Here is a 17,301-nt window from a genome sequence, read left to right as displayed (position 1 = left end):
GAAGAAGGAAATGCTCGGCTCCAGTGACGGCAGCAGCAGTCTGGAGGCTCTGCTCCGAGGAGAGCCGCTGGAGAAGAGAACGGCTCTGGAGCTCAGACCAAACGACGAGGAGCCTGCGCACAACGAGTACTCCAGTGGAGGACTCAACCCTGCCACCCGAGTGAGGAAGGTAAAACACACACACACATTCTCACACAATAACGCGTGCACAGAACTTATCCCTGATTCCTCCTGCTCACACTCCACCTGTGCAGTTGCACTGCTTGAACACCAGAGGTCCCAGTCGCCACAATCCATAGAGTTTAAATGCAAATCCAGCACGCTAGTCACACGATCATGTTCTTTGAGAGCTGTTCATTTGCTGGTCATCAGAAACATCTGCGCTGTAACAGCTATCTGAGCAGCTGTGCTGTAACAGTTAAAAAGTGCTCTTTTGATGATGTTTATAGCTGTACATGATACACCTTGTGTTTCGCTGTATGGCCTTGGATTGGATGCCTGATGAATATGCTTAGCAGTGTTGTCGCTATGGTTACCAGACACAAGCCATGAGCGCTTTATCTTCATCCGTGGTGGAAATGCAGAGGACATGGAGAAGGTAGTACAGTCCTCAGATGTGCGAAAATCCTTTTAACGTGTGTGTGTGTAGAGAATTGTGGAACCTGACGACTTCATGGACGACCTGGACGATGAAGACTACGAGGAAGATACACCCAAGAGACGCGGTAAAGGCAAAGGAAAGGTAGATCTTGTTTGTTTGTTTTAATTAATTAATTTATTTTTACATTTTTTTATTCATGGTTAGAAGCATGACACACGTTAATTATCCTGATACGCTGATAGTTGGGGTCGTGTGATGCATCCGGTGAGTGTTAATGTGGCCTTTGTGTGTGTTTAGGGGCGGGGCGTCAGCAGCGCTCGCAAGAAGCTGGACGCAGCAGCCGCTCTTGAGGATCGGGACAAACCGTACGCCTGCGACAGTGAGTCTCTCTCTGTCTCTCTCTCTCTCTGTCTCTCTCTCTGTCTCTCTCTCTGTCTCTCTGTCTCTGTCTCTCTCTCTCTCTCTCTCTCTCTCTCTCTCTGTCTCTCTCTCTCTCTCTCTCTCTCTCTCTCATACACAACACACACAGCATTCTGGGAAATCTAGCTCAGTGTACAACACACAGGAAACGAGGCTTAGGAGGCGCAGAATAATTAGGATCAGAATTAGGATCAGAATTATTATTATTGTTAGTATTATTATTATTAATTTTATATATATACATATATATAATGATTTATTTATTTATTTGTTTGTTTATTTTTATTTATTTATTTTTTTAAAGAAATAACCTTTCTCCTTTTTCTACCAGGTGGCAGCCATCACACTATTTGTTATTTTATTTTTTTCATATTATTTTTATTTTTATTATTATTATTATTATTATTGTTGTTGTTTTTTATTACTGCTTTTTCTTTCTTTCTTTATTATAGTTTATTTTATTTTATTATTATATTTTTCATTTTTTTATGTACACATAAGGCTTTATTCACATATTTAGGACCAGCATCACAAGCTCTAGATCACTTAATTACTTAATGACTAAATTTGAGCCCAGTTGTGTAATATAGTTCATGTACAGTGACTCTTGGGATTTCAGGTACTCTCAGGTCATCTCAGTGCTCTTCACCTGCGCTACGGTTCCTGTCTTCCTTCGTCCTTTCAGACTTGATCATTTGACTTCTCTTTGGTTTTTCCTGATTCTTGGTGTCACTCTGTGAGTCTGTCTGTTCTCTCCATCACTCTTTCTCTTTATCTCTTTCTCTCTCTCTCTTTTTCTTTTTCTCTCTTTCTCTCTTTCAGACACTTTCAAACAAAAGCATATTTCAAAAACGTCTGAACGAGGTATATTTTTCTCTCTCTCTCTCTCCCACTTCCTGTCCCTGCTTCTCCCTCTTCTCTGCCTTTCTCTGCCCGCTGCTTGACTTGTGAATGGATTATTTATTTATTTATTTTTTAAATAACCTTCCATTCATTATTCTAATACTGTATTCTACGTCAAGGTGTGCAGTCGACAACATGACGTGAAACTTTAGTTTAAAATGGTTTATATACACCGACCAGGCATAACATTATGACCACCTGCTTAATATTGTGTTGGTCCGCCTTTTGCTGCCAGACCAGCCCTACTGTGTATTCTGACCCCTTTCTATCAGAACCAGCATTAACTTCTTCAGCAATTTCAGCCTTCTCTCCCCATGTGCATCAATGAGCCTTGGCCACCCATGACCCTGTCTCCGGTTCACCACTGTTCTTTCCTTGGACCACTTTTGATAGATACTGACCCCTGCAGACCGGGAACACCCCACAAGAGCTGCAGTTTTGGAGATGCTCTGATCCAGTGGTCTAGCCATTTTGGTCAAACTCGCTCAAATCCTTACGCTTGTCCATTTTTCCTGCTTCTAACATCAACTTTGAGGACTAAATGTTCACTTGCTGCCTGATATATCCCACCCACTAACAGGTGCCATGATGAGGAGATCATCAGTTTTATTCACGTCACCTCTCAGTAGTCATAATGTTATGGCTGATCGGTGTATACTGCGATAAGTTTTTGCTACTAAACGTTGAGTCGTCAAAATCACTGCGGAGGGAGCAACGTTACATAACTCGTCACAGGAACTTGTTCTGTGGACGTTTCGCAGTGTTAAAATGTAACTAAGATGTGCAACCTGATTATCTTTAAGGCAAATACAACAACATTCTACAGAGGAATGAAACACTTCAGAGCAAGAAAATAATAAATGCCAATTCTCCAGAATTTTATCTTTTTACATACATTTGCTCGTGCTAAATATTTTTATTTACTAAAGAATTGGAAAAAACACACACCCCAGGTACTACGTCATATTTCGTTGTAATATCAGGATAAGATTTGCGTTTGTGGTATGATGGTATAACACACACACACACATGCTGAGAAGAAGCTGGGCTTTTATCTGCTCGGAGATTAGCAGGCACGCTCAGGCAGGAAACACCCTTGACACGATTTCAAAACCGACTGACGTTCTGCAATTCAGTCTGCTTGCACTGGATTAATTTTGTGCACGACGTGTCGAAGTGCCTCGTGTTTGAACCATCACTCGAATCACATTCTGAAACTAATCAGACACGGCGCTAACGCGGAAACGCAAGCAGACGCATCTTGTGTGTGTTTCGTGTCGTTCTTCCCGTGCCCTTTCAGCTTCATTTCTTTGTCTGCTTTGCTGAAACCTTTCGCTCCTCTCTCTCACTCTCTCTCTCTCTCTAGCTCCTTCTCCTTTGGTAAAAATACCACCCTTTTTTCTGTCTGTCGCTCATCATAACCTTCCTTACTTCTTCACTCCTTCGCTTAGACTGAAATAGCAACTCTGCTTTTTTTATTTCTCCTTTTTTGTTTTCCGCATTAGACCTGACTATCTGTGTGTGTGTTTAAAGTGGATGCTTTTGAGAACTGCTCCAGTTCTAGTGCTTCAATACAGTGGCTTGTGTAGGTTATTCACCCTCACTGAAAATTAACAGCAGTCCCGAGGGATGCTGGTGGCAGCACTTTGCATTTGGCTTGGTGGGGTTGGTGAATATGTATGCAAGCCTCTCTATTCTGTTGCATCTTGTGCATAGCAAAGTCGAACCTCTCATTCTCCAGGATATTTATCACTTATATTTATTTCTCTGCAAGATTTTATTCTTCAAGATTCAAGATTTTTTTCAAATCTATTGATTTGATATATTTTACAGCAAGTAAGAGAATCACTGTTTGATTGTGACGCCTCGCTCAGTACAGTACATGTATCTGGGACCAGTGGTGGTTCCTTGGAGTTTAAGAGGTTGTTTATGAATGTTAGCTGTGTGTGTGTGTGTGTGTGTGTGTGTGTGTTTGGAGGGGGGTAGATTGTATGAAACGAGAACAAAATGATCTCGTAATTGTTTGACGTTTAAGGGAGCGGTAAAGAAAGTGTGTGTGTGTGTGACTCTGCTGTTCCCAAAGAGGAAAGGAACAGAAACCACGATCTTTGCAGAATCCACCCCCCCATATTTACTTTTAGGCTTTAGATCTATTCTAGGTTCATGTAGACAGTGACAAGTTCTGAGTGTTAGCAGTATGTGTGTTTAAATCTGGCTGTGTGTGTGTGTGTGTGTGAGAAGAGTGAACAAGGGTGAAAAATGACTAAACGGCGATGCTGAATAAGTTGTGTGTGTGTGTGTGTGTGTAGTTTGCGGGAAGCGCTACAAGAACAGGCCCGGACTGAGCTACCATTACACCCATTCTCACTTAGCCGAGGAGGAAGGGGAGGAAAAAGAGGAGGCGGAGCTTCACGAGCAGACGCCGCCCCCACCCGAGGAGCCTAAGAGTGAGGAGCTCATGCTGAGTTTGATATTTATGTATATTTATATATAAAATGTAATAATCAGAATTCAGTTCACTTACCGTACCCCACATCACATCTGGCTTGTGTGCTCCGGGTAATTCAAATGTTAGCCCCGCCCACTCGCGTCTCAGGGGAGAGACGTTTCAACCAAAACCTGCCTGTTATAATTGCGTGCTTGGATACTGACATATGACTAAACATAAGCATAAATTTGAACTGGTAAGAAATGCTAGAAGATTATTTCACGATAGTATACAGTGAGGTAATTTATCACGATAACAATATTACATGTTTTATCAAGAGATTCGTATTTTCTGGATCAAACCAAATATGGTTTGCGTCACTGTACAGTATTTAAGTGTGTTTACTTACAGACAGAAATGAGAGACTGAAGACTTTCACACTACTGTGAGATTTGTATTTCTGTTTCTTCATGAATATAAAACATATGATGTATTTATTACAGTTTATATTACAGACTGAAGCTTTTTTTTTCCCTCTCTAGCAGCTCCTAAGAAGGGTCCTGATGGTCTGGCCCTTCCCAACAACTACTGCGATTTCTGTCTGGGGGATTCCAACATGAACCAGAAAACCGGCCAATCAGAAGAGCTGGTGTCCTGCTCCGACTGCGGACGCTCCGGTACCAAGGAATTAAACGGAGAGATCTTTCCGTGCTGTTTTTCATAACCCGCTTACTGTTGTTCATATATTCTCTCTGTCTCTTCACGCTCTTCATTCAGGCCACCCCTCGTGTCTGCAGTTCACCCCGGTGATGATGGCGGCAGTGAAGACGTACCGCTGGCAGTGCATCGAGTGCAAGTGCTGCAACATGTGCGGCACATCGGAGAACGACGTACGTTCGGTCTACTAGCCCCACAATCACACACATGTACACACGTCAGTTACAGTTTCTATAGTAACAGCATGGCAGATGCTGAGGATAATCCTATTGCTTACAGCCGCAGTAATGTCAGTGTGACTTGCATCGTAGATGTTCCACAACCTTAAATGTAACTATAAATGGTAGAGCTGCGCGATTAATTGTTATTATCATAAGAATATGCGAGCTTCCGTAGTTCTGCGACGCATAGAGCTTGTTTCCAAGAGAGGCGCGGTTTCTTCAGTCGGATTGAAGAACGTGCTGAAAGACGGGGAGGAGCCGAAGACTGCCGCCATTTTCATATGAAATTTAAAGGGGACTGAGACGATCACAAATTTGTGTACAGTTTATGGAGAATCGCAGAATTTTAGGATGGCTGAGTAGAAATGTTAAAAATGGCCTAGCGATGAAAACGGCGACAGGCTTCGGCTCCTCCCCGTCTTTCAGCGCGTCCTTCAATCTGTAGACCATGGCGTCGTAGAGCAAGGATCAGAGGATGGGTGTGTGTGTGTGCGTGATCAGGAAGACTTGTATTTGGCTTGTTCAGTACTCAAATGTTATACACATCTGTGCAGTACAGCTGCAATAAGTTTACCATCCTACCCTGTTAGTCAAATCTTTATTTTATTTATTTATATGTTTAATTATTTTTTCATTTATATCTTTTTACTATTATTCCCTCATTGGGGGCTGAGTCCCCCTTAAATAAAAATCCTAGACTCGCCCCTGATTGTGCCGTATACACAGTTATGCACAAGCTGCTTTACAAAATTGTTTTTCTTCAGGGATTTTTTTTTTTCAGGTGACAACTATTTATTTTATAAAAAGTGATTTAAGTTAAATCTGCAGTTTGCACTTTATAAATCCCTCATATTTTGTTATATTACTTTATTTTACTAGAATAATTAGAACTTCTAAACACTGGTGAAAGTTTGCACTTTATTAATCCAAAAAAAGGTTTTTATGTTGTTGTATTGATTATTGTGTTTCTAAAATAACAAAAAAAACTTGTTAGTGAAAGTAAGTTTGCACTTTGCACTTTTAGTCCAAATTAGCAGTTCATATGTGTTGTTTTTGCTCAAATTACAAAAAATCTATCCTATAGTCTCTAGTGTTTTATTTTATTTTATTTTTTAAAGAAAAATAATCGTTTTAAAATCGAATTTTGTTTTTAAAAATCGGAGATTCAATTTATAGGACATATCGCCCACCTCTAATAAACGGATACAAATAGTGACGTGTCATTCAAGCGCCATTGCTGTGGTGTAAGAGGAATAAAACCCGTTGATGTGATAGGCTCTTAGCTTCATTGTCGTTGATAATGTTCCCATAACAACACACCACCAAGTGACTTGACTTTGTATGAAATTCCATTTACGGCATCCTCTAAATCACACGTTCTTGTGTGTTAATTTTTTTAATTACAAACCTGACCGTTAGGGTGCATTGTGGGTAATTGCAGAATTTTCTGCTTTTCCACAGGACCAGCTGCTCTTCTGCGACGACTGTGACCGAGGTTATCACATGTACTGCCTCACCCCGCCCATGTCGGAGCCTCCTGAAGGTAATAACACTTTCACCTGTAATAACCCTACTTACCCATTGCACCTTGAATTAACCCTGACGTTCTTGCGTCCGCCCTGCAGGAAGCTGGAGCTGCCATTTGTGTTTGGACCTACTGAAAGAGAAGGCTTCCATATACCAGAACCAGAACGCTCCGCCGTCGTGATGGGATGTGATATCGGTTCCCAGCTGTGTGCATGGCCACACAGTGAGTGAGGGAAGCGATTTAAAATAAAAACACAAAGAGAAAGAGAGATGCCGGGGACCGGAAAAGGGAAGCGTCGTTAACCTATTTACCCAAGGAAAGGCGGGGATGAATGGATAAACATTTACACAAAAAACAAAACAGAAAACAAATCCCTCCTCTTGGCAGGTTTAATTCCAATATGACTGTTACACAGTTCCAAGTTTTAAACTACCCACTGCTTTTTGTTTTCAACTATTAATCTAAATAATAATAATAATAATAATAATAATAATAAATATAACAACAATAGTTATAACTGACTAATCCAAACCCACTCTGTCTAACAGTCTGCTCTGAGAATATATACAACTCTGCTCGCGTCCTTTACCTACTTGAAATATTCACCAAAACCACGACTAGCTAACACCAGTAGAGACGACTCTTCATACCGGTTACGTTTCCAGTAATAGTTGAAACCAATCAGCATGCTTGTTTGTAATAAGACAAATGGTAGCCTGTTTTTTTGTTTTGTTTTGTTTTTTGTATATTTATATATTTGTAAAGCATATAAAAGGTGTGATGTATTTAAAAGCGAGATTCTAAAAAAAAAAAAAATTGATTGGTTATTATTTTAGCGGTTCTTCTTCTTATTTTTTAGCAGCGTTCCTTTTAGCGTCATTCGCCAGTGCCATCGATGCGTCTGCTTTGCCGTCGTCACAGTTGACGATCATCCCTTAAGTTGTTTTTTTTTTCCTTTAGCTTGTTAAAATGAAATCTAACTTCCTCAAGGATCTAATAAACGTAGTGTATTAGTGTATAAGTCAGCTCAGGAGACATTTGGGGGCTCGTAACGGATTCCGAGGTGAAATTCACGGCATGGATTTGGGAGGATAAACAGCTCACGACTCAGGTTGTAGATTTTTTTTGATAATCGTCAGAACTAGCTAATCCAGTACTGACGCACTGTTTAGCATGAAATGCAATACGGCCCGATTTTCTATACAAAAACACCCCGGCGTCCCGTCTGTGGAGACGACGGCGTTACTTGTCGAGACGGTTACTTGGTCAACCCGCAGTACTCCGAGTATTGCTTCCAGCACCTGTCACTTTGACCGTATCCTAGTGTCATTTACAGTTAGAACTGTTGAACCATATGCATGTTTACCTGGTACCACTTATCAAAGTACACTTGCGCTTACGCTCGCCTCTTATTGCACTCAACATAACAGTTGTTTTTTGGGGGGAGAAGGGGGTGGGGTGGGCGGGGGAGGTTTGTAATATTTAGTTCTGCTGTTATATCAGTAGTCAACTAACCATTATTAACACAGTAAATAAAGGTAACGTTTTTGTTAGTATAGCTGTTTTTTTTGTTGTTGAAACAGTGGCCATTATTATTATTATTTTTTTGTCAACTCTTTTTTTGTTGTTGTTGCCAGGTTGTTTTTGAGCGGTTTGATAATGATAATGAGAATGTTTTGCTTTGTGGTACAAATCTTGAGTTCTTTTTCTCCAAGGAAAAATAAAAAAAAAAACCCTATTTAGCACTGACTGATATTGGCAGTGTATTTACATCGGCTTTTATACTGTGGGATTTAAATACTTAAGCAAAAAAAACAGTGTTATATGTGATATTTAGTACTAAATACAGATTTTATACCTGACAACGTTTGCCACAAAGTTCCCTTCACCGGAGCCCAAACACTGTTCCAGCATGATGATGTTCCATGAAGACATGGTGTGGGAGGTGAAGGTTGGACTGGAAGAACTGGAGTGCCCTGTGCAGAACCCCGACTCTGACTCTCAACCCCGATGAACACCTTTGGAATGAAGTGGAACTGGAGTCTCCTCAGCATATCAACATCAGAGTCTGATCTCACTAATGCTCTCGTAGCTGAATGAATCACCACAAGCCATAATCCAACAACTAGTTGAAATCCTTCTTAGAAGAGAAGAGTGAAGCTTATTATAACAGCAAAAAATAGGGAACGCTCAAATGGGTGGTGATCAGGGGTGCACAAACTTTATGTGCTTGGGATTTGAAGTAAATGAAATAATGTAGTAATTATCAGCTAATTACACTGAGCAGGCATAATATATTGTAATATACCCGTTGAGGCATGGACACCACTAGATCCCTGAAGGTGTGCTGTGTTATCTGGCACCAAGATGTTAGCTGCAGAGTCCTTTAAGTCATGTAATTTGCAAGGTGGGGCCTCCATGGGGGCCTCCAACTTACAGGACTGAAATGATACTTTTGATAGATACTGACCACCGCAGACCGGGAACACCCCACAAGAGCTGCAGTTTTGGAGATGCTCTGATCCAGTGGTCTAGCCTTCACAATTTGGTCCTTCGTCAAACTTGCTCAAATCCTTACACTTGCCCATTTTTCCTGCTTCTAACATCAACTTTGAGGACAAAATGTTCACTTGCTGCCTAATATATCCCACCTACTAACAGGTGCCGTTATGAGGAGATCATCAGTCTTATTCACTTCACCTGGCACTGCTCAGAATGTTATGACTGATCAGCTAGCTAGATAAGCTAACTGGTGCTTCATACCATTTAAACTAACAGATAATCAATTTTGCCACTATTTTTTTTTTTTAATTTGATCTCTTTGGTTGTTTAGTTGTTGCAGCTTGACATGTATGCTTGAGTCAATGAATTCTTGTTCATTATAACATAGAAAGCAGACGCAGATCTTTGATCATTTTTTTAGAGATCATTTTTATATTGTTGCTATAAAGTATAACATGCCCATAATATACAATTCTGGTAAATTCTTAACAAATTTCTTAACGCTATCACAATTTATCACGATTCTCCTTATGAGTTCACAACAAGGAATGAGTCTGAGGGATACCGGACGGCAGACGGAAAAAATCTTCAGTGGAACAATTTGGCTGCATTGTTCAAAGGGCCCGTGTATCGGAAACTGAGGAGCGGCTGTTATTTTAGTCATCCTCTCCCGTCTCTCTTTTTCAAATGGCACACAGCTGAGAGATTAGACTGGTAGGCAGGACACAAGGCAGATACCTCATAAGACGATGGAGGGGAGAAATTTGGGCACGGATTCCCAAACGCATAACTTAGCAGTGCTTTGATAAACAGAGCAAAAATATCCAAATGTTCTGTCATTTATCACTGGCAAAAACAAGAGAAAGCCCTTCACTGGGTTTTTATATGAAGGAGCATTATCCATAGCTGTTGTGGACTATAAACTTTTGATTCCTCGGATCAACCCTCTGATGGGGCATCTTCCGACACAACCCTCCAGCAGGGTTTCCTATCCATTATTTCATAAATACACAGACCCGATTTGTACATCACACCGTGCTGCATGACTTGTTGGGCCTCACGGAAACACTGCAGCTCTGGTGACTTGTTTGCCACTTTCTGGCATCTCCACGGTGACAAAGTAGCAGTGTTTTGAAGGTGGTTCGGAAGGACTCGTTACATAGAGCATAGCACATGGGGTTCACTGTGCTGTTGACGTAGCACAACCAGTATCCCAGATGCCATAACTTTTCAGGGACGCGGTATGAAATAGAAGCCAAGACCATGATGTTGTATGGAGTCCAGGTCAGGATGAAGGCCAGTAAGATGGCGCTCAAGGTCCGTGCTGCTTTTTTTTCTCGAATGATCATGTTTAGTCGCCTTTTGTTTTTGGGCTGCTTCTGGAGGCTGAGGTCCAGCAGTCGGTTCTTCTTCAGTGAAAGGTGTCTGGAAGATTGGCCTAACGATGAATCTACAACTTGTCCAGAAACTGGAATTTCTTGTTGATACTCGGATGTTACGTGCAAATCCTTCAGCTTGATCAGTGCGGGATTCGATGCGGACATCGTTATTGCTGCATGGTCTTGCTTTTGCTCTTCCTCGCTTGTCGAAGATGTTGCAGCATCGTCCTCGTCCTCGTCTTCAATATTCCAGCTGCTGCTGCTACACGCCTCCCTGTAATTGATGTCACTTGGTGGTGGCAGCATGGAGAGATTTCCTGGAAGTTGTTTTTGTCTTGCTGGAAAGCACCCAACTGATATTTTCCTGGCAAGCTCCGGACCCTTTCTGGGATGTGTCTCAATGGAGCTACTGAGGCTGCTTCGAGTACTGCTGGACCACTTCTTTGCTACCTTCACTGAGCTACTCTGACTGCTACCAACAGACCCGACAAATTTGGCAAGTCCTTTTGCTCTGTTCTCGATCTCCCAGTAAATTCGCCAGTATAGAATGATCATGATGCTGACAGGGAGATAGAAGGCAGCTATGGCTGTTCCAAAAGTTAAAGAAGGCACTGTTAGAAAGGGGATTGAGCAGTTCACCTTGTCCTCCAGTTCCTCTTCTGAATGGGGCCAAAACAAGATGGCAGGGGCCCACAGTACAAATGACACCACCCATGCTAGTGTGATCAATGCCGCAGCTTTCCTGGGTGTCCGTTTGGTCCGATATGTTAATGGCCGTGTTACAGAAAAGTACCTGTCGAAGCTGATTATTAGGAGGTTCATAACAGAAGCGTTGCTAGCTACATAGTCTAACGCCAACCAGAGATCGCATGCTAGATGTCCCAACATCCAACGTCCCATTATGATATTGGCTGTGTAGAGGTTCATGGACACTGTCCCTAAGATCAAGTCAGCCACTGCCAAACTCAAGAGATAATAGTTACTGATGGTTCTTAGTTGGCGGTTGAGCCGGAAGGAGATGAGCACTAACAGGTTACCCAAGATGGTGATAAAGGAGAGCGTGCCAGTCACAAGAATGATCAGTACCACTTCCCAAAGCTGATGACCCCCAAGTGGACCGAGATCTACTGTCATGTTGGATACCTGGCATTCACAGGTGTGGCTCATATTTACACCCAAGGTGCAACATGAAAGATTCATTCTTCAAGAGTATTAGAGAGTTGAGGTTTAGGCATGACAGGCTTTCTGGAAACGTGGTCGTCCGGCATTCTTCTGATGAAAGAAAGAAAAAGGGTGCAGGTAAGTTTTATTTATTAGTCTTTGATGTCTTTCTTCCCACTCATACACATATATATGACAAGTTGGGCAGAATCCAATCCAATTAAAGTGTAGATCTTAGTAGCTGAGCAACAATGGAACACAGTTCTGGAATTTTTACACGACCTTCTGAACCTGTTAAAGTTCCATTGTCTGGTTACTGATAGCTTAAATTGAAACCACCAATTCATATTTAAACCTCAGCAAATTACCCAAACTAAGGAGTGAAAAAACTTTGCACACCAATACCCTCCTCCTAATAGTCGGAGGCTTACGCAGATATTAATATTGACATACAAGGTTTGCTTGTTTTAAAACCTTTAGCAGCCAATAAACCCAACCTATCCCACGTTATCACCTCATTTTAGATAAGCAATATTCCATCTGTCTGACCACTTCAGCTGCTCAAAACATCTCCTAAAATGAAACCCAGATCCTTCTCCTTTCGCCTGTCACCCAAATGTAATTGGCCAAGCTTATTAATATTATGAAGCATCTTCCGTTTACCCTGTCTGTTTGATGTACTCGGGAGCGTGTTGACTCGGACACATTGGCACGTTTGTTTTAAGATAAGTTGCCTTTTAATCACCGGGCGAATCTGGGATATAAGCTTCAACACTTGCTGCTGACGTCTAGACGGCTGTGTTTTGCCAGATACTCTGGTTCAATGGGGTTAAACAACATTACATTAGTGCACCTAATGCTGATGATTCTGTCACGAGAAAAGAGACAAACTCGCGTGACAGATGAGTTTCCTAAATTGGAGTGTCGTTGCTTAAATGCACATTCCTAAAAGTAGAGACTGAAGTGGGTCAGTAAACCCTCTGCTGTGTTTGGTTTATTTAACCGGAATAGAGTGTGTCTGGGTTGATACTCCACGGTGATGGTTCATTTGTCTTCTGCTCCGTCGCAGCCGTGTTGTAGCTAATGCCATTTCAAACATCCTCACATAATTCATGTGTCCTGTTCTTTCGGAGACAGGCTTTCTTTATGGCTAAAAAATAACATCTCCCGGTTTTGCCCAACAGCCTTGGCAATGGCATCTTTTAGTGAACCTGAAATATATAATTTGTTTAATATTTGACAAAAGCGAACCAAACATAAGTCTGATTTGTTAAATGTTTTCATTTCAGGGTTTTGAACGTGTGAAAGTCAGAGGACATGCTAACAAGAAAACTACTAAACCGTTACCTTCTTTATTGCTGATTTTCAGTACATTTAATGTGTATCTTGTCATCTGGAACATCTTAGACAAACATAATTTGAACCTTTAAGGGTAAAGTTAGCAAATTAGCCACAATGAACGTTCGATGCAAATGATGTGTACAGGTTTCTCCAGAGTTGCACAACAATCACCCAAAGGTATACTCTTCAGGATAGTGGTCCAATAGCAAATGGGATGTTTTTTAACACTAAATGATGTGATTTTAAACATTTCATGGATACTTGTAAACAGAATAAAATAAAATTTGTTTCTGCAGAAAATAAGTTGTTGACACTCACCATTTTAGAAGACCGGCTGTCCTTCTTTCAGCCAGTGGAGGAAAGCGTAAAAGCTGACCGGTTCCTCATCCTGCATCGTGAATTCTGCGCCTTCGATAGTATTAAGAGTGGAAATTCCTCAAAGGATACCAAATTTCCCAACAGATACCAAACTTTGGGTCCATTTTAACCTGTATAGTGATTAACATGCCCTGTTATGACCATGGGTCCTATACCATGCATGCAAAAGAAAAATAAAACAACGTCGAGCAGGCTCCAGCTCTGTCCTAACACACCAGAGGTTCAGAGTCAACTGTCATAATACGTGTGAATAGCGCACATGCGCCACCACAGACCCGGTGACGAGCTGCAGGCGAGGCGTCTGCACACCATGTTTACCTTGGGCGCGCTCCCGTGGTCTATTTCCATCCACAAATAACGAAGTGAATGGCTAATTAAACAAGGTGTCTCAAGGTGGTTCTTTTTTTGTTGTTGTTAATAAAGAGAGAAAGAGAAAACAGAAGAGTGAGAGGGGAAAAAAGCAAGAAAGAATCCCAAAGAAAAGTTACCCAAAGTATTATATTTATTATATTTAGGGGTCCAAGCACCAAAGCTGTTTCAGAACTAATGTGCAATGCAGTAATAGTTCATTCAGTTATATAAATAGTTCATAGAAGTTCATTTATAGAAAGTGCTATAGCTAAAAAAAAACAAAAAAACATTTAAAGTAAATCCACACTTTTTGGGTCTGGATACAAAACATTTCAGAATCCCACGTCCCGAAAAGTCTAATACTGAGTGCAGTACTAGTACACAGTCTGATCACATTCTCCTGATATTGTTTCCCTGGTATATGATATTTTGAAGTTTATGATCCCTGTGATAGATGCTACTGTTTACGCTAGGATAAGCAATAAACGTTAATCACACCTGGTAACCGCGCAATGACGTCCAATCATAGCTAATTTCCTCAGCCGCCATGTTGGACTATGTATATATAACCAGTGTAAAACCTCTTGCAGTATTTACTCTGCAAACGCTAGCTAGCTAACAGCCTGGGAGCTCATATGTGTCGCATAAAGTTCTCATTTTACCGAAATGTCATAAAACCCGAACGGTAACTGAGGGGAATTTATAAGACAGACTGATTTCCAATTTCCTCAGAACCCGGCAAGTTATGGCAGCGTTGAGCAAGGACGATATTGTGTATTTGTTCAACCCAGCATGCTTCGCTCTTGGCAGATACGTGTAATTAAAGATGGCGGATGGTTTTGTAAAAGGGAATTAATTGCAAGCGTTGGATTTTAGCCAGGTTCTAAGTCCGGGAATTCTACATCTGACAGAAACTTTTATCCAGAACAACTTACTGTTTATCCTTTTTTCTACAGCTGAGTAATTGAGGATTAAGGGCCTTTGCTCAGGGGCCCAGTAGTGACAGCTTGATGGACCTGGGATTCAAACTCACAATCTTCCAATCAGCAGTCCAACGCCTTAACCACTAAGCTACCACACCCCCACATCATATATAATACTGACGTATTCCAATAAGCCAGTATTATACACTGATCAGGCATAACATTATGACCTCCTGCCTAATATTGTGTTGGTCCCCCTTTTGCTGCCAAAACAGCCCTGACCCGTCCTGCACTGTGTATTCTGACCCCTTTCTATCAGAACCAGCATTAACTTCTTCAGCAATTTGAGCAACAGTAGCTCGTCTGTTGGATTGGATCACACGGGCCAGCCTTCACTCCCCACATGCATCAATGAGCCTTGGTTCACCACTGTTCCTTCCTTGGACCACTTTTGATAGATACTGACCACTGCAGACCGGGAACACCCCACAAGAGCTGCAGTTTTGGAGATGCTCTGATCCAGTGGTCTCTCCATCACAATTTGGCCTTTCATCAAACTCGCTCAAATCCTTACGCTTGTCCATTTTTCCTGTTTCTAACACATCAACTTTGAGGACAAAATGTTGACTTGCTGCCTAATATATCCCACCCACTAACAGGTGCCATGATGAGGAGATCATCAGTCTTATTCACTTCACCTGGCACTGCTCAAAATGTAACGCCTGATCGGTGTACGTGATTAAAGAACTCAATCAAAAAATGTTACAATTTTCAGCTGTATAAGCCTCGGGTTCCTCTTCTTAGCTGAATAACGAGTGGTTATTTGAGCTACTGTGGCCTGCTTGTCAGCGGTACAGGTGTTCCTAATAAAGCGGTCAGTTATTAGGAAATAATCAGCAACTTCTGGACAATTCGAATCAAGCATTTAAACAGCACTGTGGTATAAATTCAGTGGAGAGTGAAAAGTATGGTGAGCAACAAGGAAAAGTACGCGAAAAGTGTGTGTGTGTGTGTCAGAGGCCACACAGTGTTGTGATGGCCAAGCAAGTCAAGTGTTTATGAAATACCACAGGCTTTAGTCTGCTGAAGAGGAAGAGGAATAGTTACTGTGAAAAGTAAGAGGGTTTTAAAGCTCTATACACACAAGTGTGTGTGTGTGTGTGTGTGTGTGTGTGTGTGTGTGCGTTCAACAATTCTGTCTTTCTTCTTGGCAGTCATGAGACTTTAAAACAAGCAAAACTGAGGCACAGCTGCCCACTTCCCCACACACACACACACACACTCTACTTTAAAGACGACTCCGAGTTTCTGTTCAACATCAGCTGTGTGATCTGTTTGTTCCCTGAAAATCTATTTATGGGTTGAATGTGTGCAGCGTGTGTTATGATCTGCTTCATTTTCACACACACTTTCAGGCAAATATTTCATAAGTCATGCAATTATTTTTCAGAATTATTTTCACAGTGTTATTTTTTTAATTATGTTATCTCATAAAATGCTTCATGATTTTTGCATACACTGTGTAATATTTAGTAATTAATAAAATTCAATATATTTTTGTTTTTTTTTTGTTTTTGTTATTATTACTTTTATATTTAGGCATCAGGCCATTATTTTGCACAATCGATTTAACAATAAAAGAAAAATGACTGGGAAAAACGCTAGAAAAATTCTTTAGAAATATAATGTCCAAAAATAAGAAATTAATTAATAAATTTATAAAATTAATACATTTTTAAATAGAAATAAAGTAATATAAAGTATATAATAATTTAGACTAATTAATTAAATGATGCAAAGCTTAAATGAAAAATAAGAAATGATCTTGAATGGAATAATAAAATAAATAATATAAATAGTATGGGAAAAAACCTGAAATGTTAAAATAAACAAACAAACAAATCAAACAAACAAACAAATAAAAGCTGATTTGAGCTGAGGAGATTTCCAGTCTAGGTCTGAACAGTAGAGGGCAACAGATACTTTCTCATGACTTTTTGACGAAACTGGACTGAAAGGAATTTCCAAACTCTACACACTCTCTGTGTTCACTTCATCTGCTGTCTGCTGTTTCAGAAATCCAGCACACAGCTTTCTCTAATACATGGCGTCCAAATAACATCATCTCTGCTATGAAGCTCTGAGCTGACAACACTATATTCCCAAAAGTTTTGGGACACCCCTCCAAATCATTGAATTCAGGTGTTCCAATCACTTCCATGACCACAGGTGTATAAAATCAAGCACCGAGGCATGCAGATTTGTGAAAGAATGGGTGACTCTCAGGAGCTCAATGAATTCTAGCGTGATAGGCTTCCACCTGTGCAATTAGTCCATTTGTGAAATTTCATGCTCCCAACTTTGTGGGAACAGTTCGGGGATGACCCCTTCCTGTTCCAACATGACTGCACACCAGTGACCAAAGCAAGGTCCATAAAGACATGGATG

General features: G+C 40.9%; 2 protein-coding genes across 5 annotated transcripts in view; one reads left to right on the top strand and one right to left on the bottom strand.

Annotated features, from left to right (window-relative positions):
• The window catches only part of dpf2 (double PHD fingers 2), a 14,248-nt gene extending 6,800 nt beyond the window's left edge, over positions 1–7,448 (top strand). The window contains exons 4-12 of one of the 4 annotated variants that reach the window (XM_058383088.1): positions 1–169; positions 650–742; positions 899–980; positions 1,844–1,885; positions 4,234–4,371; positions 4,898–5,029; positions 5,130–5,242; positions 6,752–6,833; positions 6,916–7,448. The exon at positions 1–169 is cut by the window's left edge and continues 16 nt beyond it. In XM_058383088.1, coding sequence (XP_058239071.1) covers positions 1–169; positions 650–742; positions 899–980; positions 1,844–1,885; positions 4,234–4,371; positions 4,898–5,029; positions 5,130–5,242; positions 6,752–6,833; positions 6,916–6,998 — 934 coding nt within the window. In that variant the 3' untranslated portion in view covers positions 6,999–7,448. Of the gene's footprint in view, positions 170–649; positions 743–898; positions 981–1,843; positions 1,886–4,233; positions 4,372–4,894; positions 5,030–5,129; positions 5,243–6,751; positions 6,834–6,915 lie in introns of all 4 variants that reach the window. The other 3 variants (XM_058383086.1, XM_058383090.1, XM_058383089.1) reach the window with 3 other exon arrangements.
• A 2,335-nt stretch (positions 7,449–9,783) lies between these two features.
• chrm1b (cholinergic receptor, muscarinic 1b) lies at positions 9,784–13,793 on the bottom strand. The gene is made up of 2 exons (XM_058383072.1): positions 13,520–13,793; positions 9,784–11,971 (listed from the first exon to the last, which is right to left on the bottom strand). The coding sequence occupies exon 2, from the start codon at positions 11,897–11,899 to the stop codon at positions 10,349–10,351; it is 1,551 nt and encodes a 516-aa protein (XP_058239055.1). The 5' UTR covers positions 11,900–11,971; positions 13,520–13,793; the 3' UTR covers positions 9,784–10,348.
• Positions 13,794–17,301: the final 3,508 nt, after the last annotated feature.

Source organism: Hemibagrus wyckioides, linkage group LG28 (assembly GCF_019097595.1).
Source record: "Hemibagrus wyckioides isolate EC202008001 linkage group LG28, SWU_Hwy_1.0, whole genome shotgun sequence".
NCBI lineage: Eukaryota > Metazoa > Chordata > Actinopteri > Siluriformes > Bagridae > Hemibagrus > Hemibagrus wyckioides.
This window is presented reverse-complemented; position numbering and strand designations above follow the sequence as displayed.

Bases quoted from the DNA above. Each gene is read 5' to 3' on its own strand.
- chrm1b (XM_058383072.1), bottom strand. From the start codon at position 11,899: ATGAATCTTTCATGTTGCACCTTGGGTGTAAATATGAGCCACACCTGT.